We start from the raw sequence: 24,996 nt of genomic DNA, 5'->3' as shown, positions 1-24,996 counted from the left end.
ACCTCTCTGTCTCCTCTACTGGAATGAACCTTCACCTTTCACCCTGGCAGCGGCGTGAGGCTGGCGGGATACACACGGGCAGTACAGGGAGGCAAGTGGAGAAAGTAGAGTAAAGCAGTGTAATTTAACAGGATATATTCGACTTTTAATTTCTGTCTATCTCAGGTAACGGGAATTTTAGATTGCCCAATGTAAACTATGACATGCGTAAAAAGCCGCGTCTGTTTTGTTCTATTAAAGTTAGAAGGCATGTTTCCGCACAAGGATAGCAATGCCAAAATCAAATGGAAACAGTTACCGATAATACCAGAATTACATTAAAATAAAGTAGGCCTTCGTGTTACAGAGATTACTAACATAAACTGTTAAGACGTTCAAGTTATTGATGTAGAGCTTTTGATTAATCAAAAAATAAACTAATATTATTATCATTATCTTAATTTATTTGAGACCCCAAAGCTTTACTTGTCAAATTATTTAGCTGTACAGTAAGGTACTCAATACATGTTTGCGGAGCAACGGTTGATAGGAATTGTGTGTGAAGTTTAATAGTTTTCTGAATGAAAGTGCTTTTTGAGAGACATGCTACAGTTATACGGACTAGGAATTATTGAGATTTACAGAAAAAAAAACTAAAACTCTTAAGTTGAATAGAGTAATTTGAATAAAAAGGGCCTGTAAATGTATTGCTGTAATAAACTGTATGCTGCTATGTTCTATTATAAACAGCTTTAAACACTAACTTAATTCCCTTTAGGACTGGTCTGTTTTGGTTTGACGTTTTAATCCAGTTTTTAGTATGCATGTTTACAACACTTCGCCCATTACCTATCACACGCTCTTTATAGCTTTCTTATGGACTTAACTGTACCTTCGCTATTACCATAAAGCGTTTTTTTTGTTTGTTTGTTTTTTTCCTTAACATATCTTAACAGGCGGATTTAGCTTCACAACATGCCTTCAATTCTGGGAGCGAGCACCCCGACGGCTGCAGTCCAGGAAGCCTTAGAAAATACAGGGAGACTCATCAGCCGACACCTTCAGGATGATCGCTATTACCCTGACCTCTCGGAGCTCCTCAATGTCATTGCTCACAGTGAGAAAAACACTTTACTCTTGTTATTGGAGAACCAACCAGTTTAGATACCCTCACAACTCAAGTTACCAGTGGTCTTTGACACAGAGTAGAACTAGTGGCCACCACTGGCTGTAATATCTTGCAGAACCCAGTGATGGGATGAACCCCCTTTACTTCAGCTATGATGGCATATGCTTTTTCCACAGAGCAGTTTGGATACTATTGCTGTAGGTTCTGTTGTAGTCTGCTATTTCTGACAGAAGAAGTATATACTTTATAACATTATACTGGTAATGAATATAACTGTAAGATTTGTCAATTTGAATAGTAACAATCACTTATTACTAAAATGCTAAGCACAACGATTGCAAACAAAAAACTTGCAGAAAGTACAGTATATAGTTGTAGTCAAAAGTTTACATCCCCCAATGGAAATGTAAAATTTCTAGAAATATCTCGAAAACAAAGAATTTTGGGAAAAATCTTTTGTAGCACAAGTCTTGCTTTTGTGGATGAGAAAAAAAGTTATAAGAAATACATGTTTACAATTATTTATTTCAGCAATTTTTTTGCAAAACTCCAAAAATGCTAATTCAAAAGTATTCATGCCCTTTGATGCTATGATAGTATTGTCTACATTGCTAGATATTTCAGTTTGATAATGCAGAACCTAATTCTAGAAAATGCTGGATTGCAGGTGAACATTCTTAGAGTATAAAAGGCTTAGGCATAGGATGATTGCTGTTATTACCAATAATCAATATGGGGAAAAAGTAAAGAGCTATCTGAAGACCTTAGGCAGACAATTATTTATTGTCATAAAGCTGGAAGAAGGATACAAGAAGATTTCCAAGCATTTAAGTATCCCAATTTCAATTATTGTTTCTTTTATCAAGAAGTACAAGACTCATTTTACTTTCACAACGCTCCCTTGGTCTGGAAGAAAGAAGGTTCTTTCACCAAGAACAAGCAGAAGAATTGTGAGGAAGGTTAATAACAATCCAAGATTGACTGCCAAAAATATTCAAAGTGAATTGGCTGCGGAAGGTCTCAATGGTCACAGGCCAAGGAAAAGGCCACTCTTAGGGAAACGTCACAAGGACAATCACTTGAAGTTGCAAAATGGCATTTGAATGATGGATATGAGTTCTGGTGAAAGGTTTTGTGGCGTGATGAAACAGAAATCGAGCTGTCTGGTAATGCTGAGAGTCATTACGTTTGGAGAAAGTCTGGTGAGGCATACAAAGAAAAGAACACCATATCTACTGTCAAGCATGGAGGTGGTAATATCCTACTATGGGACTCTTTTTCCTCTAATGGTACAGGAAATTTAGTTCCAATACATGGTAAAATGGATTCCATAGCATACCAAAAGATATTGGCCTTCTGCTACAAAACTTGGTTTAAAGTGAAACTGGAAGTTCCAACACAACAACGATCCAAAGTGCACATCAAAATCTATTTCAGAATGGTTAAAGAAGAATAAAATCAAGGTTCTGGAATGGCCTAGTCAAAGTCCCAATCTAAATCTGATTGAGAATCTTTGTTATGAGTTGAAGAAGGCTGTGTTCAAGAGAAGTCCTCGGAATTTGAATGAACTGGAACAATTTTGCGTTGAAGAATGGTCAGAAGTCACTAAAGAATCATGCCAAAAGCTAATTGACAAATAATCATTTAAAGGTTCCTCAACTAGCAATTAATTTAATTTTCCTTGTCAGTGTATGAATACTTTTAAATTAGCATTTTTGGAGTTTTGCAAAAAAAAAATGCTGAAATAAATAACTGTAGACAAATATTTCTTAACTTTTTTTCCCTCATCATTAAAAGCAAAACTTTTGCTTAAAAAGATTTTTCCTATACTTGTTTGTTTTCAAGAAATGTCTAGAAATTATAAATTTCCATTGGGTATGTAAACTTTTGACTACAACTGTATACTGAATGGGTTTTATAACAATTTTGTTTCTCACCCTCTTTTTAACAGATATGCCATCTGCGTCCGGTATCTCAGATATGGATTACCCCCTGCAAGGTCCTGGTGTGATGAGTTTCCCCAGCCTCCCAGAGATCAGCGCTGTCCGCAGAGTGCCGCTGCCTCCTGAACTAGTGGAGCAGTTTAGCCGTATCCTTGGATTATGTCTTTGAGAAAGCCTTGTTAATTTAAGATCCATATATTAATGATCATATCTAGGTATTTAAACCACAATACAGTATTATCTAAGCATTACTTGTCTATGCAGGGGTGGAAATAAGAGTTTGCAGTTTGAGCCATTCCTGGTTTTACTGTGAGTTTTTAATAAAACACACCTGAGCTTGTTACCTATACACTGGGTCTAATCAAACACATATTAAAACCGGAAATGGCTGAAACTGCTATGCAATAGGAGTCTTATTTCCAGCCCTGCTGTGTGTGTCTGCAAAATACCAGAATTGGTATAACAAAGTCAGAATAGTGATATTAACACCTTCCAAATGCTGATTTATTGTTTTTACCTTGACTGTGTGTTAGATATGCAGTGTAATTGCATGATGGGTGTTTTCCCAGAGATAAGCAGGGCATGGCTGACCATTGACAGCGATATATTCATGTGGAACTACGAGGACGGGTATGTGCAGTATACAGTGTTAAGCCATCAATTACTGGGTCTTAAGTGGTTTGATTTCTGTAATAATTCTTTAGCTTGAAACACATGGCTTGTGTTAGAAGGTACAAAGCTATAGAGAATTCCTGTGCCTGAATTGTTTGAGCACACTTGTTCAGAGATTAACAAAATGTACAGGAAAAAGCCAATATTAAGCCCAGAATCCCAACCACGTGTTCCTTTTGTTTATCCTACAGAGGTGACGTTGCTTACTTTGATGGTCTGAGTGAAACCATATTGTCTGCGGGTCTTGTAAAGCCGAAGGAAGGTAATAGGATCATATTCTGTTATTACATTAGATATTTTAATCAGTCTAGTTTTAAACTTTTATTATTCTTTTTTTTTTAAAAGAAAAATACACAGAGTGTCGAATAGAGGGTATTCTAAAATGATGTGTAATACATAAAATGAGAACTTCTGTAGCACTAGAGTTTAACTGGAGTTTTGGTCTTGTCCCTGTGCAGGAATTTTTCAGCCTCATATTCAATACCTGCTGGTTTTGGCTACTCCTGTAGATATAGTGATTCTCGGACTGAGCTTCCCTGGATCCCAGGCAGGTAGGTTCATTCTAATGTGCTTTGTATTCTGGAATTTCTGATTTAGGTCTTTCTAATAGAAAAGCTGTAGTTTTAAACTATGGCTGTAAATGTACATTTAATAGATTAAAACATTTACTGTTGAAACATTTAGACACATTTTGACTGAAAGTAGACTTGATTTAGTATTCTTAGTCCTTTTGTGTTTTACTTTTAAATTTTTCAAATTTTACATTGGTGTTCACATGCAGCCTTCAGGTACATTGGTTTACAGTTAATCAAGATACTGCTTTATCAGTTATGATTTTTGGTTTAACCGTTAGTAAAATACTATGCCGTTTGGGAGTTTTATTTTAATTTTGCATTTAAACATTTGAAGGGATTATTGAAAATGTTAAACAGGCATCTAATTAGGGACACACCTACACTCAACTATGATGGATTTATGTGAATAGAACAAGTTACAACCTCCAGAAACAAAGCAGTTGTCCTGCAAGTAGATATCAGGATAATAATGCAGAATTAGAGTTATTGGAGTTAATGCTGGTTTGTGTCTGAAAATAGCATTGTATTGTTGTTATCACCAGCTGCAGGAGAAGATGTAGTCAGATATACATTTTCACACTTTATTTTCATGTGTGTTGCCACTACTTTTTGTCACACATTCTGTAAAGTCACAAGCATGTGCTTCAACATAAAAATTCCTCTCTGCTAGGTTCTGGAGTTCTGAATGACAGCCTGTCTGGAGGAATGCAGCTACTTCCTGACCCACTCTACTCCATTCCCACTGATAACACATACCTGCTTGCCATCACTTCCACTGACCATGGGCGCATATTCCTGGCAGGAAAAGATGGTTGTTTGTATGAAATTGCCTACCAGGTAAGAAAAGAACATAATCTTTTTACCAAACTGTCTGCGTATTAAATATCTTGCTGTTCCTGACTGGTTCACTCTTTAAGTGCGGTTTCTCTCGTGCTTCGGTACTTAAAACATATTGAGGCAGCCAAGAATATATAATAGACAAAAGATAAACGTGGTGTCAAACATGTGCAGTACTACCCCAAATGTTAACAAGCACTGCAGAATGACTGGGTGGGATTTGTGTTTGTTTAACCCCCAAAAGTGGATTTCTTCCATTTTTCTGCATTCTTGTTTGGTAATCACCATTTCAGAATGTTTTTGGGGAAAACCAAGCACGTTTTGCAGAAAAGACTTGACATTATTATTATTTTTTTCTGCATTTAGGCTGAGGCGGGCTGGTTCAGCCAGCGCTGCAGAAAGATAAACCATTCGAAAAGCACACTGTCCTTTCTGGTTCCCTCCGTGCTGCAGTTCACATTCTCAGAGGACGGTAAGTCATCATTAAGTTCTTAAGATTCTGTGTAAATCATTTTTTACACCAAACAGGAATGCATGTCTTTGATTTTATAGTATCTCTGCTAAGGTAACAGTTTGGCTGCATATTGACAAGCGTGTGCTTTGTCCTGCAGATCCCATTGTCCAGATTGCTATTGACAACTCTCGAAACACTTTGTACACCCGTTCAGAGAAAGGATTCATTCAGGTAGGCCACTGCTTTTTGCTCTAAATTTGAATATAATTTGTGGTTGTGTCCATAAGCACAAAAGGCAGTGGCATTAAAATGACTGTTATGTGGTTGTCAATACACATTAGGCTGTATTCATTAACCATTAATGTGCCAATTAAATACATTGCTGTTTTACGCTTTTACCAGCACAATAATGCTTTATAAACGTGTTTTTAATGAAGGTGACCATGGCCTGTGATGTGATGGGAAATGTTCTTTTGTATCCTGTAGGTTTATGACCTTGGCTTGGATGGACAGGGAATGAGCAGGGTGGCAGCTATGTCTCAGAACTCCATAGTATCTGCAGCTGGGAACATTGCTAGGTTAATATACATACTGTTCAAAATCATGCTTATGGAGTAGCTAACTGAACTTCACTGAACAGCTACACCTATTGTAATAACTTAATCCTGTGTTAATGTGTTTTGTTTTCTCAGGACGATAGACCGCTCTGTCTTCAAGCCAATCGTTCATATTGCAGTGATTGAGCGATCCGAATCTATAGATTGTCAACTCCTGGCTATTACACATGCAGGTAGGAAATGCTCTACATTACAATGCATTTTTGAAGCCAAGCAATTGGGATTTGTAGTCATGTTTGAAGATGGATACTGATGACCCAACTGCTTGTGTACTTGGACAAATTCCGGTGCTTTGAATGAGGAACCTTTCGTTGGCATTAACGTTCACACAAAAAAAAAATACTTAAAAAAAAGAGGTGCCTAGTTATTAATATAATAACCTTATAGTCAGGGTTTCCCCTGGGTTCTAGATTTTTGTAGTCAGTAGTGACTAATCCTTTCTAAAAACATTAGTCACTCCTGTTTTTATTTTATACCTTAAATCACTGTATTGACCAAAACAATTATTTAATTAAACAATTTTAATAATGCGCTACAGTTTAAATAAATTGGTCATTTACAGCTGTAAACTTTTAGAACTTTAAAACTCAAGAACCAGATTTATTTGCCCTGAAAAGCTACATATAGAATGCATTATACCAGGATTTATTTATTTATTTATTGCAATTATTTTGCAACATACACAAATAAGTCAATATTTCATAACCAACAAACTTATTTCTATATTAATTTCAGGTTTCCTAAATGAAAGTACAATATTTCAGAATTTTGTTAACGCTTCAGCTAAAATCTACCAGTCTATGGTATACAATAACATTAAAAATGCAATTGTTTTCATGTAACTATATGTCTTTTACAATAAAAAGAAAAAAAAAACATTGTTAGAATATTATGTACAACCCATGGAAACAGAGTTTTCCAATAAGGCTGAAACTTTGCTGCTTGTTTTCTTTTTCTTTTATCTGACGCTTGTGAACTGTGTTTGTTCTTTTTTATCTGCTGTTCCGAATCCAAGTCTTCATCTTCTACAACTTGCTGTTCTGTTTGTTCTATTTCACTCTTGCTGAAAAAAACGAGTGGATTTTCTTCTGCGACATTTTACAGTATTGGCAGTTTTACAGTTTTGTTTTTTAATTTGCTTGCACAAGCTTACCGCTTTCACTGCGGATGCAAAGGTTTGAGCAGAACTCTCTGTAGTCGTGAAAGCGCAGCAGCAGAAGCTGTCAGATTGCAAAGAATAATGAAAGCTGAATAGTGAAAGCTACAGCAGCACCTAGTACAGCCTCATAAAGCAGTTTGGGTTACCATGGTAACTGACACGCAACATGAAACTGAGGCGCTGAATGGCTGACTGCATTTACGTCGCCTACCACGGGATGAGAACGTTGCAGAATGAATCAAGAGGCTGAGGCGCTGATCTGATCAGCAGCAGTGACTATGGTTTAGCGATCCCTTCTTTTGAAGAAAGAGACGTTGTGTGTGACTTTAACAAAAGGGATTTTTTTTATATAGTACAAACAGAAACGATCGTCACTAGTGACGATTCCATTTTTTTTGGTCGTCACTTTCAAAAAACATTCGCAAATTACAAGTGACGAGCGACAGCGAAACCCCTGCTTATAGTGCTCCTCACCATTCAAACTGGGGTTTTAGCAGATGAGGTACACTAGTTATTTTATTTTTTATTTTTATTAAGTTCTTGAACATGTAACTTTTTATGTCTCAAAGGCTAACAAAGTATGTTTTCCACCACCAGAATACTATATAAGAATATTTTCACTCTGGCTGATTTTCATAGTTTAAAAAAATTGTCAATGTTTATGTTTGTTTATTTACCGGCATGTATGTATTTATTGACTTATTATTTTCTAAACTCTTTCTAGGAGTTCGTTTGTACTTTAGCACAACCCCATTCAAGCAGCCCATGGCCCGCCCATGCATGTTAGTGCTGGTTCACATCCGTCTACCTCCAGGATTCGCTGCCTCTGCAACTCTGCAGAAACCAGCCAAGGTCCATAAAGCATTGTATAGCAAAGGTAGGTTCTGCTGATTTGCAGGTAGAGTGGAATAAACCTGGTTGCATTTTCCAGCATTTTGATAACAGAATGTGCACAATGATATAAGTTGTTTGTCTTTTGTTTTTAAAGAAAAAAGTGTAATTACATTTTGGTACTTGAACATATTCCTATTTAACAGGACATAACAGGAGTTGCAGTTATTTACTTGGTAGTGAAGATATACCAATGTTTAAATATATAAAATATAACATATCAAAGATATAAATACACCATGTTTAATATATAAAAATAATATCAAATAATATTACATGTCGGGCAACAAAAGCTGCTTTTTTTCTCAATAAGCAAAGAAAGCAAAAGTGATTCCTGAGTCTTCCATTTTCCAGCACCTATAACTGAGTTATGTGGTTGTCATTTGAAAACCATAAACTGATTTCCTGTTCCTTTTTAGGGGTTTTACTGATGGCAGCCTCAGAAACTGAAGACAGTGATATCCTGTGGTGCATCAACCACGACTCCTTCCCGTTTCAGAAACCCCTGATCGAAGCACAGGTAGAAACAAACAAAGTTTTCAGTAATAGCAATTTTTCTTAAGTTCACTTCCCATGTTACAAGCAGTGGGACTATGTCGTCTGAGTCCTCTATTTGTGTTCTATTCAGCACACATAACTAATACAGTCTGAGGGGGATGTGTTACCTAGTACTTTCATGAATGGAAAAAAACACCAATTAAACATCCAAGAATACCAAACAAATGAATATTTAATTCAAACCCATAAATAAAAGCCTTACTTGTTTATTTCTGGTTTGGTAACTTTATTGGGTGTGTTTCTCCTTTCTGAAAAATTGTGCAAATGCAGCAATTAACTTTGAGAATTTACCCCTCAGTTATGGTAAAAAATAAAAATAAAAAGGTGGCTTCACCTGAGTGAAAATAAAGTCTTGAATGTTATGCTTTTGAGAGTTAAAAATATCTTTTTTTAAAGCCTTGGTTATTTAGAGGTACCTTGTCCTTTTTTAAATCTTTTTGTATCAGAAATATGTTCTTTCACGGTTACATTAAAAATATCATGAAGTATCTACCTAGTTTCATGCAACATGTGGAAGGTGGATGGTTTATATATTAAAAATGTGTCTTATTTTGATTCTATTTTTAAGATGACGTCAAATGTGGATGGACACTCTTGGGCTCTATCTGCCATCGAAGACTCAAAGACTGAAAAGATTGTGACTCCTCTTAATAAAGATCTGATTCCAATAACAGATTCTCCCATTGTGGTACAACAGCATATCCTGTCACCCAGAAAGTTTGTCCTACTCTCTGCAAAGGTATTTGATTTTTTTTAGGTGTGTAAGGTCTTGCATGAAAATAGTAAAATATTATATTTAATTATTTTTTACTGTAGCCTACTTAGTATACAATTAGCAGAAAACAGAACACGCGATTTACGGAAATACATAGAAAATTTGACAATGTACCTTTTGCTTTTTTTGTAGTCTTTTCCTTTTGTTTTTGACATCCAGATTTGTGTTTCTTGTTTATTTGGAGGTTCCAGAGGTTCAGTTTAATTTGATTTAAATCCTATAATTATAATAGGCGTTATGATAATGAGGCTCGACAAAACGCTTGTCAAATGAAAGTCTTGATTGTTGGAAAGTAAATGTGCCAATTATAAAATGCCTTTATTGGCACATTTGTATAATTGTATGTCTCGATCGGCCAATAGCTTTCGGCTTTACGAAGACCTAAGGAGGACGGAAGCCAATAGGGAGTGAGTAGAGGCGGGACTAAAGGAACAGGACGCAAGCAGGAAAAGAAAAAAGGGGAGATCTGAAAAGTTTGACTGCACTGCATGAATGCAGTTTAGTTTAGTTTAGTGAAAACTAAAAGTTTCTAGCCCTGAAGACTGCTTGAGTAGGATAGCTGGCACAGAAATAGTACATTTACTCATATTTTCAATTTTATTTCTGTATGTGTGTGCGACCCCCCTCTGGCATCAGGGCCTCGGGTGGTTGCCTGGTGCTGATGCCAGCCCTGGAGATGCTAAACGGTCCTGACCGAGGTTTTAAAGAAGAGCAGAGCTGATATGGTGTCATGCATAAACTCTCTTAATAGTACAGTTCAATACATTTCTGGCCTGGCTTATTTATTCAGTTCCCCAATCACATAAACCAGGGGGGGGCATCCCTTTATCTCAGAGGATCTATCCTGCCAATAATAATAATATTAAATACTTTCCTTTCTTGCTTGCAGGGAAGTCACATTTTCCACAAGCTCCGTCCTGTAGACCAGCTCAGACACCTTCTGGTCAGCAATGCTGGGGGAGAGGGAGAGGAGATTGAGAGGTTTTTTAAACTGCACAGGGTATGCTTCTTTTTATGTTTATACATCAAGAATATCAATCACTAGAGGTCCTAGCCTAGGCTAGCATTAAAAAAAAACTATTCTGCTCTCAGTTTAATGTAGTTTAGTTAATTTGATTGTCTGCTGTGTTTAAGTGTTTTCTATGACTCCCTCTCTCCCCAGGAAGAGCAGGCGTGTGCTACCTGTCTGGTCCTCTCCTGCTCCACGGCAGCCTATGATAGAGAAGTGGCAGTCTGGGCCACTCGGGCTTTCTTCAGGTAGGATTCATGTCTACCTTCAAATGTATAGGAAACTGCATTCATTTCTATGATACATTAATACAGAGAAGTTGTTAGTAGTTATAAGCCATGGTTATGAGTCTCTGTGTGGTTCACCCTAGAATGAGTGCAAGTTAAATGTTATGGGGGTACAAATCTGAGCCACATGCTGCCTCCTATTTCAATAACCAGTACAACCTTAAAGTGACGTCTTTTTTCATATAAATGTCACTAGTATTCCTAGTAAAGATGCAATCTCTTGAACTACATTGTTTAGTCGTCTCATTTTGTTTTAACCTAGGTATGGTGGGGAAGCACAGATGCGCTTCCCATCAGCACTGTCTGCTCCGAGTAATGTGGGACCCATCTTCAGCTCTCCTGTTCCTGGTGAGTTAATCAAGGGGAAATGAGGCTAAAAGTTCAGAGAAATAAATGACACTTGTTGCATGGTTAGTATGGGAGAAACAGTTTGCTTATTTTTAAAGTGTTTGTTTTTTTGTAAAATATTGAGATTTTGTTGATTTGTTTTAACAGATTTTATGCAGTTTTTTGTCAAATGTAATCTGTAACATGCGTGGATTGCAAAAACGTGTTCATGTATATAAACTCATGTTTTTCTTTTCATGCTTGTGTTTTAGGCTCCCCGCTACCTGTTGGTAGCCCACTCCCCAATCCAAGCTTCTTGGCTACACCAGCTCCAGGTATATATATATATATAGGCTCCTTGTCATTCTGTGTGACTATCATTCATTTTTAAAATTGCCAGTCTGAAAGTTTAAAATCTGTTTTGCTATGTTTTCAGTTAAGTCTATTTCTCTTTGTTTCTCAGGAATGCAGCCCCAGAGTGTGTCTACCCCATTCATCCTGGCGTCGCCTGTGGGCCAGGCAGGGGGACCCCTCGCAGCCATGGCTGGTCCTGAGGTGGTGTTCTCAGGGAAGCACAACGGCATCTGCATTTACTTCACCAGAATCTTGGGGTAAGAAGAGCAGGCCTACTGCCCAGTCACACTAACAAACTTAAACCTGTAAATATGACAACTGGCTTGTAGATTTTGATATGATTAACCCCATTTTTATTATTTAGTGTTGTTTTTGATGGCAGACAATAATCTTTTTTTTTCTTCTTGTTTTTCCAGTAATATCTGGGATGGAAGCATTGGAATAGAAAAAACTTTCAACACAGGAAACCAAGTGGTCACCACTGTAAGTAATCACTTTTATATCTTGCCTCTGTGTTTTGACAGATTTAAAAAAAAAAAAAAAAAAAAACAGACAACAGTAGATGCTTGAGCTGTTCCATAATGGATATGCATGTTATTAGTGTTGCACAAACCGATTATTCGGATTGCGCTCACCACAGAAATCTGGTGCTGACATTCAAGTGGGGGTTATTTGTGTTGATTGCATTTAAAATGAAAAACTAAATAAACAGCTGCTTGGATTGGTGTGTATTGCCGTTATACACAAAATCTATGAAAAGCAGCAATCGTCACAAATCCAAGTAGCTGTTTCTTCACTTCAATTGGTAAATTAGCCGAATGAACATCAATGACTCTCACTTGATTGTCGGCACTCGATTTATGTGGAGAGTTCAGTCCGAATAATTGAATAATCAGTCTGTGCAGATCTAAATGTTATACATTGAAAATAATTTGTTTTTGTGTATTTGTCTGACTCCTGTAATTGTAATTGGAGATTGAGAGCAGCGTATCACCCAAGGTCCTGGAATCCGTGCTCCACGAGCTGAATGGGTTAAAAGAATTCTTGGACAAAAACTCTCAATTTACTCCTGGATCTCTGGGTAGTACAAGGTAGGCAGACAGCAGTGTTTGGAGTAAAAATAAATAGTGAATGACTTTGAACCACAAACTTTCCCAAACGTTGCCTGTATTTTGTCTGATAAAACCATAGCTGCAAATGTTTGTGATAAGTGTCTTTGTTTGATGGCTTGTTCAATGTTAGTATGGGGTCATCATGTATATTCTGTCAGAGAAGTGAAGTTAGTATTACTGTGACTGAAAGATATGGTCAAGCGACAAAATGGGATAAAATACCCCTCCTAGTGGCGTCGGCTTCAGTAAACAATGAGTGTTTTTTGTAGTTTCAGTACCCCTGCCAACCTGCAGCAGAGACTTTTGGGCTTCATGAGGCCAGATGGGGGGAGTTCACAGCAAGTACAGCAGGATCTGCAGAGGAAATACCACAGTAAGTAAATCTGCATTATTTTCCAAAGCAGTCAGGACACTTAATGTAAGACCAGGTTTATTATCCAGATAAAACTAAATATTTGTGTAAAGACTCTTGTGTAAAGTTTTCTCTTGTGTTTTCAGCTGAGGCTCAGGCCTATGAGAAGATTTCCCTGCAGGGCATCCAGCAGCTGGTTCATCGAACGTGCCAGACGCTGGCTCTGTGGAAGCTCATCTGTGACCATCAGTTCAGCATTATCATAGCGGATCTGCAGAAGGTGAGCTTTTGCAGTCGCTCTGTATTACATCTAATATTCAGATCAAAGTGGTTATGTGCATAGAGAAAACAAGGCAGGAAAAAGGTGTCTTTGACCCATGCTTTGAGAAATAGGGTAAATCATCCATTACTTAAACATGTAGACAAACATTTCTGCTTATGCTTTCTTCAGTGTGACTTTGAGATATAGAGCCCTATTCATAAAGCTTTAACATATGCTACATATTATTTTATGAATAAAATATTCATAAAATAGTATTTATGGAACTATTGTAAGGGTTTGTTAAAGATCAAACTGTATTATTCATAAAAAAACACTAAAGTTCAAGCTTTGAAATAGTTGTTAACGTCCTCACACCAAAATGCAATAGGAACCACCTTTTCTAGAATACAACTGTAAATATTACAAAACAAACAACTTAGTTTTTTTAAAAATGTGTCTAAGATGTATGTTACTACAATAGTTTCACAAAAAATGGTGCAGCATTGTTATCAATGTATCGATTAAGTCATACCAGTGTTCTTTATAAACTAACATTTTGTTTAAAATAGGAGTTTCAGGAGCAAATGAAACTGATCAGCTTCAAGGACATTGTGATCCATGGGAAGGAGCTGATGGGAGCTCTCATCACATCTCTCATTAACCGCTACATCGGTGACAACGCCTCTGTGGACGCCATCAGCTTTCACCTTCGAGAAATCTGCCCCCTCCTTTACAGCAACGACGATTCTGTGTGCTCCAAAGTGAGTGCTCAAAGCTGGTGGGACAGACTGTACACCTGCCAATGGTTATCTTTATGAGAGCACAAACAGAAGATAAACAAGCAATATTGTCATGCCGCTGCACTTGTATATCTGGCAATTGCATTTCTTTCTGTAGATCCCAACACTCACAGCAATCACCTTCATTATAAATAATTTACAGATAAAATGTAGAGGTCTAATAATCTTCATTTGATCTTGTTTTGCCATTTCAGGAAAGAACAACTGTTATATAAGACAAAACTTTAATGAGGTTGAGGCGAATGGATTAATACATCAAATGAGCCACTTTTTGTTCATTATGCATCAGTCACTTGAGAGAGTAGCTACACAATGCTTGTCTGTATTATGTAAATATGGCAGATATTATTAAGTTTTTATACACGCCATTAGAAACTTAGGTCACGCAGTAAGTCATTGGCTGAGCTGGCATTTTAAAGTTGCTTTTATTCACTTTACTTGTTGGGCTGCATTGCATACACATACAGATTTCTATAACTATAATCTGTTGTTTTCTTCCCACACCTCCCAGGCAAACGAGCTTCTCCAGAGCACTCGGCTGGTACAGAATAAAACCGAGAAGGAGAAGATGCTGAGAGAGTCCCTGCGCCAGTACCAGCAGATCAGCCACCAGACTGACCTCCCCCACGTCTGCACACAGTACCGGCAAGGTGGGGTGCGAAGGAACAGCCTCCAGCGGGGATTGTGGGGGCCACTGTTACGATATGCTAAGAGCAGAGAATTTAGATCCAAAGAAGGGGCACCAATATAGGTTTCTGGTCCCTTTTGAAACTACAACTGCCCATACTGTTTATTGTTCCAAGATGTGTGATAGATGTTCCACAAAACATTATTTTAGTTTCTTGGTTGATTATGTACAACTTATCATCATTCAGGTACAGAACGGTATGTACAATGAATCACACATGCAGAACGATAAAAAAGAAAATGAGCTTGAAATACCAGCTCACCATCCCTCTGCTAATTCTGACATGCTTACACAAATCAAGTCCCCTCCACTACTGTCCTTCCCACTGTTGTTCTAAGGTACAGTATTAACCCAGCTGCTGTCCTCTTTGTGGCGCTCCCTCCACAGTGCGCTTCTATGAGGGGGTAGTGGAGCTGTGCTTGACTGCTGCTGACAAGAAGGATCCCCAGAGGCTGGGACCCCACTTCTACAAGAACGGAGAGCCTGAGGAGGACACTGTGGGGCAACAAGCTTTTCACGACAGGTACGTGGAGGAGCCACACGGCAGGGCATGGGTTAGTGCAAGATGCTCAGAGCGGCTTGAGGACAGGAAAGAAATGTGTTCATTTGGGATGGGGGTCTGTGACGGGGTACACCCTGCCCATGTGCATATTTTGTTTATTTTGTATTTGTGTTGGATTATTATTATTTAAATGAAGGTTATTGAGCACTAGTGTTTTATGTCGGCAGGGAAGTGTTAATTGCCTTCCCTGCCAAATCAATTCACATATAGAATGTGCCTGAGCATGATTTGAATGATTAACAAGCAATCGGAGTTCCGTGACATCTCAAGAGACTTGGCATGCAGCCTCGTCCTTTGTGATGTCACGGAACTCCTTGGTGGCTTTTTACTATCTGATTATGTACAGTAGCTTGTATTTTATTCTCTATATAAATGCGCATCAGCGCTTCAACTCGCAGTACTGAGCCTGTCTGATTCTTCCTGGTCTGACGTCACCCACGAGGATATCCGTGACAGGGTTGCATTTGATCCTGGGTTTACCACTTGTTTCAATGACCAAGGTGCTCAATGACCAAGGTGTCAAACCAAAACACCTTTATTTCCACTTGAGCCAGATGAAATACTACTTATTTTATTAGTTTGTTTATTTATTTTTCATTTCAGCAAAATCTAAATATTTACACAAGAAGACCTGTTGAGATTTGTATTTATTTACTTGCAGGTTGAACTGCTATAAGTGTATAACTGATACCATTCAGGAGCTGGTTAACCAAAGCAAAGCCGCCCCCCAGTCTCCCAGTGTGCCCAAGCAACCGGGACCCCCTGTGATGTCATCAGATCCCAACATGCTCAGCAACGAAGACGCGACCGCACATGTAAGGCAGGATAAAATCAATATAATATCTACATCAACAGATGTTAACTTATTGACTCTGTTTTTTTAGCTTTAGCTGTCTTCTAAAGCGAAACCAACCATTTCATATCAGTCATTGAGACCGGCATCTTGTAATGTGAAGCTTTAGAAATATATATTGGGAGAGGGGCAGCAAGTTAAGCACTGCCTTAAGTCTGTGATGTGATCTTTTTCCTTCATGCAGTTTGAACAGATGTTAGGACTGGCCCAGCGCTCTAATGATGAGCTTTTCCACATTGCTCTCTACAACTGGCTAATTCAAGCAGACCTCACTGACAAACTTCTGGAGGTAAGGGAGAGATGACACATCTTTGACAGTATTTTTTGTGTTTTTAGCAGCAAATCTTTTTTTTATTGTTTCAGGAAATATATTTAACCTCGGATAGTTTTACTGCTGTGCAGCATCTGTTGCACCATATTATTAAAAAAAGGTTTCTAGTTAAGTATCTCAGTAATAAACCCATTCACAAATATTTCTTCAATTTAAATTCGATACAATGCTGTAGTCTATCATCTCTCTCTCTCTCTCTCTGTCAAAATCCATTTTGGGTGTCCTGTAAAAATGAATATTTGACTGCCATATTGTTTTAACCCTTTGCAGTCCATTTATTAAGTGCGCGTCAGGTCCAATTTATTTTCACACGCGCAGTTAATTTTAGATGCGCTGTTTAAAAGCATTTTTTTTTCACAGTCAAACGGGTTTAAAAGGCCCTGCATATCAACAAAGTACTCACTAGGCAACTCCAGCCCCGCCCCACCCTTTTGTTCGCTATGAAATAAATAATAATAATAATAATAGTCGTACATACCGATCAATCGTCTCCTGATCACTCGTTTTATCACCAAACTCCTCAATAATGCAATCCAAGTCATTATTTTATTACTATGACATCTCAAAAAAGCTCGGCAAATGTCCGTGATAGTCTCTGTGCGCTGATACAGTAACATCCAGCTTGTTTCCTTATGACTGCCCATATGGGATGCCAATGGCAAGTATGACTATTCATGAGATACGCCTTTTTTTTTTTTTTATCGGCTTGTCTCGGCTCCTGTCGCTCCGTCGGCCATTGAATGGTTTTCTCAGCTTTTTCCGGAGAAAAAACGACTAGAAACCCGTTTATTGCGTTTTTTTGATGATGTCGGACAGGGTCAGACAATGGACCGGATAGGAATAATTGCAATGTCGGACCAGGTCCGACAGTGGACCGCAAAGGGTTAAACTTTGGCCATTTCAGTGAAGGAGTCTTCAAATCTCTTCAATTTCATTGGTTACATAAAAAAAAAAAAGAAAAATACCTCTGGGGGGGTGGGGGGTTAGGGAAATAATGTGACAGTGACCATTTCCAGATGGTAAAAACTTTCCTTTTTTGTAAGGATGTTTACTGTGTATTAATACAAATTTGACACATAGCTTCACTGTATAATTATTTTTTATCACCCATTAAAAAGTCCAGTAAGTGTTATCCCATTGCAATGCAGTTCAATTAAACAATTTTTACAAATGATAAACCTGAATTTTAGATCCCACAGCTGGACTTCTACACGCTGTTTTTAATATCTTGTTGTGTCTCTCGTGAAGGTGAACTCGCCATATTTAGAAGACCATTTGATGCGCATGATAAAACAGGACCAGAATAAGGTGTGTTACATGGATCTGCTGTGGCGATACTACGAGAAGAACAAGAGCTTCAACAAAGCATCACATGTACTGGCCAGGCTTGCAGACATGCACAGGTGATCACCAAACACTTACAAATACACACACAATAATAAGTACACCGATAAGGTTCACAAAATGTTTTGTTTCCTCCTTTAAAGTTTCCATTGCTGCTGTATTAGCTTGAACTTGTTTTCCTAGTTGGTGTTTCTTGGAACTGCTTATTTTATTTTAATTCACAGTAGAAATTTAAAAGTAACAAATAATGAATCATTCAGACTTCTGAATGTACTGTTTCAAGTTAATGAACTTTGAATGATGATACAGATTATTATTTCTATTTATTATTATTCGTCCAAAATGAAAGTAAACCACAATAGGTTTAGTAAGTCTAGTCACAAGTACTACTAACACATACAGTATACAACATGTGTTTATTAAACGTTGCGTTTCACAGCTTTTATACCGCTTATCATAGTTTGTATAAATGCTTTTCCTGGGGAATATCAGTTTCAACTACTCAGTACTTGATATCTGTCTTTTCATCTCTTCAACAATCGATTGTGAACTGGAGATAGGGTTATGGACCAAAAACCTTGATGTTTCAATCAAAATACAAATTCAATGGAATAATATTGCATTTAGTTACCTCATAAACCAGTGTTTATAAGGTTACTTCTCAATACAAACAGGCATTCCTTTGAAATCCCTGTCCGAAGGCTTTTCTTCAAACCTTTTGATGGGTCTTAACCAGCAGTCATAAAATTTAGAATTGGCACATGTTGCATGCCTGCCTGTCCTTGCATAGTGCCGTGAAAAATAATTCAACAGGAGAAAATATGCTGTCTTGATTGCTAATAATAGAGACCCTTACCTTTCTGTCCGCTCCCCCCTCCTCCAAACAGCACAGAGATTACTCTACAGCAGCGGCTAGAGTACATCTCTCGAGCCATCCTGAGTGCCAAGAGTTCTACTTCTGCAACTTCTCAAGCTGCTGATGGAGAGTTCCTGCATGAGTTGGAGGAGAAGATGGAGGTACGGGCCTGATTCACTCAATAATGACTTAAAAATGCTTTATAACCTTGTTAAGCAAGTTGTTTTATTTAAGTAGTGAAAAATCTATACAAGAAGTTCTTGAATGATGGGTTTAGTAGATTGGTTACTGACAAGTCAAACACTTACAGAGCTTGACTGAGTGACAGTCTGTACAAAGCTCACTCTTACAGGATAACATTCCGTGCATCAACATTGCTAGTTCGTATGTTGGGAACACATTTATTACAAATGTTGTTTTGTCCATTAAAATAGATTACTTTAGTACTTAACAACTTCTGTTAGCCTGGTCTCCAGGGTGTTTCAACACAATGTTTTTGCGTCTGGTAGATGATGTTACGGTGCCTGCATCACAATTCAAGTAAAGATTTGCACAGCTGATCCCAGATTTGGTAAGCAGAAATATGCATGTTAAATTCCTTCAATTTTGTCTTGTTTTTAGGTGGCTCGGATACAACTTCAGATCCAAGATACATTGAGCAGACAGTACTCCCAGCATCCCTCAGTGCAGGGCGCACTGTCTCAGCTGGATTCAGAATTAATGGACATCACAAAGGTAGCATGCATCAGTCATTCTCTTTAATATGCTTTTATTTATTTATTTATTTTAATTTTTTTTTCCCACACAAATAGGGACTTGGTAAAAGTCACCAGTTGGGATGTTTAGTCTGTTGGTTTTAACAGATTTGTCTGTTAGGTAATACAGATTATGTATTATGTTTTTTTTTTGGGGGGGGGGGGGTGGGTTGTTTATTTTTTTGTTTTTTAATTTAGTCGTTGCCAACGATTTTACCCCATTTTTCTCTCCAATTTTGGAATCACCAATTATGTTATTAATCCCGGTTCACTGCTGCAACCTCCTGGCGACTCTGGGAAACGGAGGCTGACACATGCGTCCTCCGAAACGTGTCCCTGCCAAGCCATCATTTTTCACACTGCGGATCCACAGCAAAGCCATCAGACCTATTGTGCCGGAGGACAACACAGATCTGAATGGCTCCACTGCAGACCCACAGACGCCCTGTCAGCCACAGGAGTCACTGGTGCACGGTGAACCGTGGATTGCCCTGCCGACCTAAGCCCTCCCTATCTGGGCGGTGCTCAGCCAATTGTGCGCCACCCCCTGGGAACTCCCGGTCACAGTCGGCAATGACATAGCCTGGATTCAAACCTGCGATCTCCAGGCTATAGGGCACATCCTGCACTCCACACGGAGCGCCTTTACTGGATGCACCACTCAGGAGCCCCTAGCGCTACATGTTTTTAGAGTTGCTTTAAATGTGTGTGCCCCTAACTAATTTCTATTTTTGTCCATTTCCCCCCTTTGTAGTTATATGGAGAGTTTGCAGACCTGTTCAGGCTGTCAGAATGCAAACTGGCCATCATTCACTGTGCAGGGCATTCAGACCCTATCCTGGTCCATAACCTCTGGAATGAAATAATTGAAAAGGGTTAGTAGCAAGTGTTTAATAATATAGTAATATATGATTACTGTCTTTTCTAGGTAATGGACAAAATGTCCCACTGAGTATTTCATAAATATGTATACCGTTACGGTATATATAGATTTGCACAAATAAGTGCACTTACAGTACATCCCAGTGGATTTTATTTAAAGACTTCATTCCTCTAGTTTCCAGTTACCTCTCCTATAGTACGTTTTGAGCCTTTCATTTTCTATCTGCGATTTATTTTTTTTGTTGTGTTTATTAGAACTGAGTGACAGTGTGGCGATGGGTGCCGCAGACCGAATGCAAGCTCTTAGCCTGAAACTGGTGTTTCTTGGCAAGATCTATGCAGGGACTCCAAGATACTTCCCTCTGGGTAAGTCCACTTGACCATATATGTCAAACTACTGTATGTTTGTTGTTTCCTTAAAACGAATATGTACCATCAGTGCAATCTTAGTATTGTTTTTATGGTTATTCGTAGCAATGAGCGTCCATATAGTCCTCTCAGATGTCATCTATTACCGCCAGTGACAATGCCACGATAACTTGCAGTTAAGAAATCACTCGGATTCTGTGCCAGTACTAGTGGCAGTAATTTTACATCATAGTGAGGCATGTATCTTGCAGAAGATAAGGAATACTTTTTACCTTTTTAGTCATTATTTTAGGAACCTGCAGTGTATGAATAGTGGATTGTGTACATTGCCAAAATCCATTACAAGAAAGCAAAGTCCTTTTGATGCCTTTGTTTGTGCAAGTGCCAGATGGTACTGTTGTGTACTTCTGCAGCTTAACTAATTGGCATTTCCTATTCCTGCGCTGAACCTGGCAACATACAGGCCACAACCTGACAACTGCTTAATTTGATTTGCCCTAGATTTTTCCAGGGAGCTTCTTGTAATATATTAATGTTTGAGCTCTGTAATTTTCATCAAGCAATCGAGGAATAACTTACTGGTGCCACTGATGAACAACTGAATTAATGATTTGTTGACAGGCAACCTTTGAAGACTACCCAGGGGAGGTCCGTTACAGTTAGCATGATTGTGTTCTTGTTAGCAAAGAAGTTTCTAGCTGATTGAAGCCAAAGATCAAACCTCCAGGGATAGGCGTTTAGTACTTTTTGTTGCTGTGCTTTAAGTTCTGTACCAAAGAACTAATTCAGTACTTTCTAGCTTGCATGTGAAAGATACAAATGGGGCCAGACTTATAAAGCTCTTTTCTCCAAACTGCACTTTGCACCATATTTTTTTTAGATAACAGTGAAACTGTTAGTGTAACACCATTAGTAACAAACAACTCGTACAGTTAATTTAAAGACTCAAATGTCCCTACAGTAATTTGTTGGTTTACAACTAAACAATGAACTAAAGTCCTTGTTCAGTGAGGTATACCAATTCAGAGTAAATGTTTTTTTGGTTTATGATGTTTTTTTTTTTTTTTTTTTTTTTAATTAACAGTGTTGTTTCTTTTATTTATTTATTGTTTTGTTCAGAATTTTTGGTAAAGACCCTGGAACTGCAGGTCTGCCAGTTGGGCTGGGATGTGGGGTTTGTAACTTACACCATGCAGGAAATTGGAGTGCCGCTACCAAGGCTGCTGGAGGTGTATGACCATCTTTTCAAAATTCGGGTAAGGGGATCCAACCTTGTATGGGGTACAGATTTTTACCTATGAACTCCAAGCACAGATAGTATTCCCTAAAACATGCAAATTGCTTCATATGTATTATTAATTATTAATGGCTATTTATATTAAATGAAAGGCTAAAAATCCAAAAATCTCTGCTGATGTAAAGAGAAACCAAGATGTAGATGTAGTAAAAGCTAACTATTGGTATGCAGTTAGGGTAGCATCTGAATTCTGCTTTCAAGAAATTAAAAACATGTCATTGTTCTTAAAATATGTAAAACAGCATAAACTCAAATATTGATAGAAATAAGACTCCCTTGAATAGCAGTTTGAACCATTATATTATACTGTGAGCTTAAATACATTAGACTTGCCTCTAATCCGAACCATGTATCCAAATGTATGCTGAATTTCATTTTTATTTCTTTTGATATATTTAAACATTCAATGAATCCATTTTTAGAAAGAAAAATATTTATCTTTGTTTTGTTTGTTTTACTAGCAAGTTTAATGGATTTGAATGCTCTTGTCTAATTTGATCTGTTGTCTGTAGTTGGATTATGCTGTATGCTGTTAAAGCTTTGTTACATTTTGTCATTTAAAAGGACCCTTGCTGGCAGCGACTGAAGAAGGCCTTGCATCTGTTGGACTGCATTTACATCCTTCTGTCGGGATATGTGGAAGATCCCAACAAGGTCCCTGCATCTGACAGGTGCAGGGTTTTTCTAGATCAACATAGCTAGATTAGTATTATCTTATTTCATAGTTATTATTTTCTCTCACGATGCAGGTCTCACAGTTCTAAAGGAAGCACTGTTAAAGCAAACATGTATTTTCATTTTTAAAAAGGTACTGTGCTAGGTTAAAGAAAGCGCTCGGTTTGCATGGCTTACTTTCAGCTAGTCTTTTAATCTTGCACTGGGGAGATTGAAGTTGTCCACACCCCTTTGTCACCTTCTTCGACCAGCTGCAGGCTTTGGTGCCAGTGACATGCCTTGACTCTGAAGATGCAGCTGAGCTGAAATAACCTAGGAAGTGCAGCAGTGTTAACACGCAAACTGAGATTACTAGTATGGTATGAGTTGCATTTAAAAAAAAAAAAATGAAAATACATGTTTGCTACTGTACATCATACTTCTGTTTGTCTCCTTTTAGTGACTTTAATACTCAAGGGAGTTTCACATTTGTCATATAACTGCTCCTTTCTGCAGCAAAGCTGTTCTTGGTACTTTTTGTTTTATTCATCTCATGAAACTTGTCTTGGCAGTTGCTTCAAAATAGTCCCTATCTCATTCATCTAATTTATTTGATGATTACGATTGCATCACTTTTAATAGTCCCAGCAATGCTGTATTATAATAGGATATCTTTGTATTACCATAGTTTCCCTAATATTAGACATCATGCTTAATACATGTGTGAATTAACATTGAGAGGGCAGGTAACGGTGTCATATAAAGAGAGGTACTGAAATTAAACAAAAATACTGTATTACAATTCACCAATGTAAAATTAATTGTTTTTAATTGGTACCCTTTATTAAAAAGATGTTGTATTCTTTTTCTACCTACAGGCGGAGATTCACAAATGTCTGCCTTGATAACCTCTGTGCATACCTGGTGGAACTACAGTCTTTAGCCCCGAACCATGCCTTACAGCAGACCATCGGAAACTTCAAATCCCTGCAGGCTAAACTACAGAAAGTTTACTGATGTGTGGACAGTTGCTGCCTGGCACTTTTATAAATGCATCACTACCTCCAACGTGGGGGAGAATCACTTGGAATGAAAAGCTGGTTCCTGACTCCTCCCACATCATTTCCTCTCTGTATAGTGGAATTGGTAGTGGTAAGCAAGTCCAGCTGTTTGATTGGTTGGTCTGACCTCCATTTTACCAAGGATTTATTGGAAGATTGTATTGCCTTGCCCACGTGTAGTGGATTGTCCAGTTATGGTAAAAATGGCAAATGCAGAAGTGAAGCCATCACTTAGTGTTGCTGTCTTTACTGCAGACAAACAGTGCATTGAACAAGCACAGGGAGATGTCAAGAATTCTTTGCAAAATGGAGGCTACATCAACCAATTTAAAAACGTGGACTCCAGTGACCAACATTGGTAATTTTCATTAGTGTTGCCCTCTTTCAGTTTGAGAAGTGAGTTCAGAACATTAATTTCCCACACAAATGTTGTTGCATTTAGTTTACATAGAATAAATGACCATGCAGTTGCTTGATAATGTGCTGTAGTTAGTACAATGGTTAGTACAATGCATAATTGTAATTTTCGTGTAAATTAAACTACAAATCTGAACAAAAATGCATGTAAAAGTCTGATCTTGCAAATTTTGACTAAAACCAAGCTGCATTTCTATGTATTGTACAATTTAACAAGGTCATTTTCCATTACTGTATCAGAAATGTCAAAATATGAGTTGAAATATTCTTTCCTGGAAAGATGTAGTTTTCTTGACCACCTCCAGTCGCAAACTGGATCTTATTTCCTACCCAACCCCCCCCCCCCCCCCCCCCCCAAACACTGGGTCTTAATAAGCATGGAGTTTCTTGGGCAAGGCAAAATATTCTGAAAGTAATTTTAAATCATCTAATGGTATGAAACTAAACAACAGTTGGTGCCATGTATCTAAGTAATTTTATACTGTTAATTGTGTTAATCCTTTCAAAAAATGTGCCCTTGCACATATTGTTGATGGCTTGAGCTTACACATTTTTGTCGTGAATCACTTCATCGGGTGTCGACTGAAATAAAGAATGTCTGTTTAATATGCACTAATAGGAATATAAGATTTCTAGAATTTATGGGGTGGGGGTAACTGTTAGTAGCAAAAATAGTTCTTGCAGCCAAATCTGTTCTTTTTTATAAATGTAAAATATACAGCAGAAAAGAAAGTTTTCTACATGGAAACCCCTATTTGTATTTTTATTATTAAGTGTGTGCTTTTTCAAGATATTATAACCTATTGGTAGAAAATAAAATAGAAGTTGCAGAGTA

The 24,996-nt window shown here is 37.9% G+C and overlaps 1 protein-coding gene across 2 annotated transcripts; it reads left to right on the top strand.

The window, feature by feature from the left end:
* Nucleotides 1-2: 2 nt before the first annotated feature.
* On the top strand, nt 3-24,993 carry LOC117420541 (nuclear pore complex protein Nup155-like). 2 transcript variants are annotated; one of them, XM_034033995.3, is made up of 36 exons: nt 3-91; nt 936-1,096; nt 3,060-3,197; nt 3,585-3,681; nt 3,915-3,985; nt 4,182-4,274; nt 4,969-5,135; nt 5,502-5,607; nt 5,747-5,820; nt 6,076-6,167; nt 6,282-6,379; nt 8,090-8,242; nt 8,676-8,776; nt 9,383-9,553; nt 10,479-10,589; nt 10,752-10,846; nt 11,148-11,233; nt 11,485-11,547; nt 11,676-11,823; nt 11,983-12,049; nt 12,542-12,657; nt 12,948-13,051; nt 13,177-13,310; nt 13,862-14,053; nt 14,604-14,742; nt 15,168-15,303; nt 16,004-16,157; nt 16,380-16,484; nt 17,775-17,929; nt 18,758-18,887; nt 19,348-19,461; nt 20,236-20,356; nt 20,619-20,729; nt 21,852-21,988; nt 22,594-22,700; nt 23,562-24,993. In XM_034033995.3, exons 2-36 carry the CDS (start codon nt 955-957, stop codon nt 23,698-23,700), a joined length of 4,167 nt encoding a protein of 1,388 aa, XP_033889886.3. In that variant the 5' UTR covers nt 3-91; nt 936-954; the 3' UTR covers nt 23,701-24,993. The 2 variants fall into 2 exon arrangements, with proteins under 2 accessions (XP_033889886.3, XP_033889887.3); XM_034033996.3 differs by having other exon boundaries at nt 56-165.
* The last annotated feature ends 3 nt before the right edge of the window (nt 24,994-24,996 follow it).

This window comes from Acipenser ruthenus, chromosome 1 (genome assembly GCF_902713425.1).
Source record: "Acipenser ruthenus chromosome 1, fAciRut3.2 maternal haplotype, whole genome shotgun sequence".
NCBI lineage: Eukaryota > Metazoa > Chordata > Actinopteri > Acipenseriformes > Acipenseridae > Acipenser > Acipenser ruthenus.
The sequence above is the reverse complement of the archived record's forward strand: the minus strand, read 5'-3'. Positions and strand labels throughout refer to the sequence as shown.

What these genes read in the sequence shown, in the direction of transcription:
- LOC117420541 (XM_034033995.3), top strand. Translation starts at nt 955, where the DNA reads ATGCCTTCAATTCTGGGAGCGAGCACCCCGACGGCTGCAGTCCAGGAA. An exon ending in ACGAAGACGCGACCGCACAT is followed by an intron (nt 16,158 to 16,379) that starts GTAAGGCAGGAT and finishes TCCTTCATGCAG; the next exon opens with TTTGAACAGATGTTAGGACT. An exon ending in GAATGAAATAATTGAAAAGG is followed by an intron (nt 20,357 to 20,618) that starts GTTAGTAGCAAG and finishes TGTGTTTATTAG; the next exon opens with AACTGAGTGACAGTGTGGCG.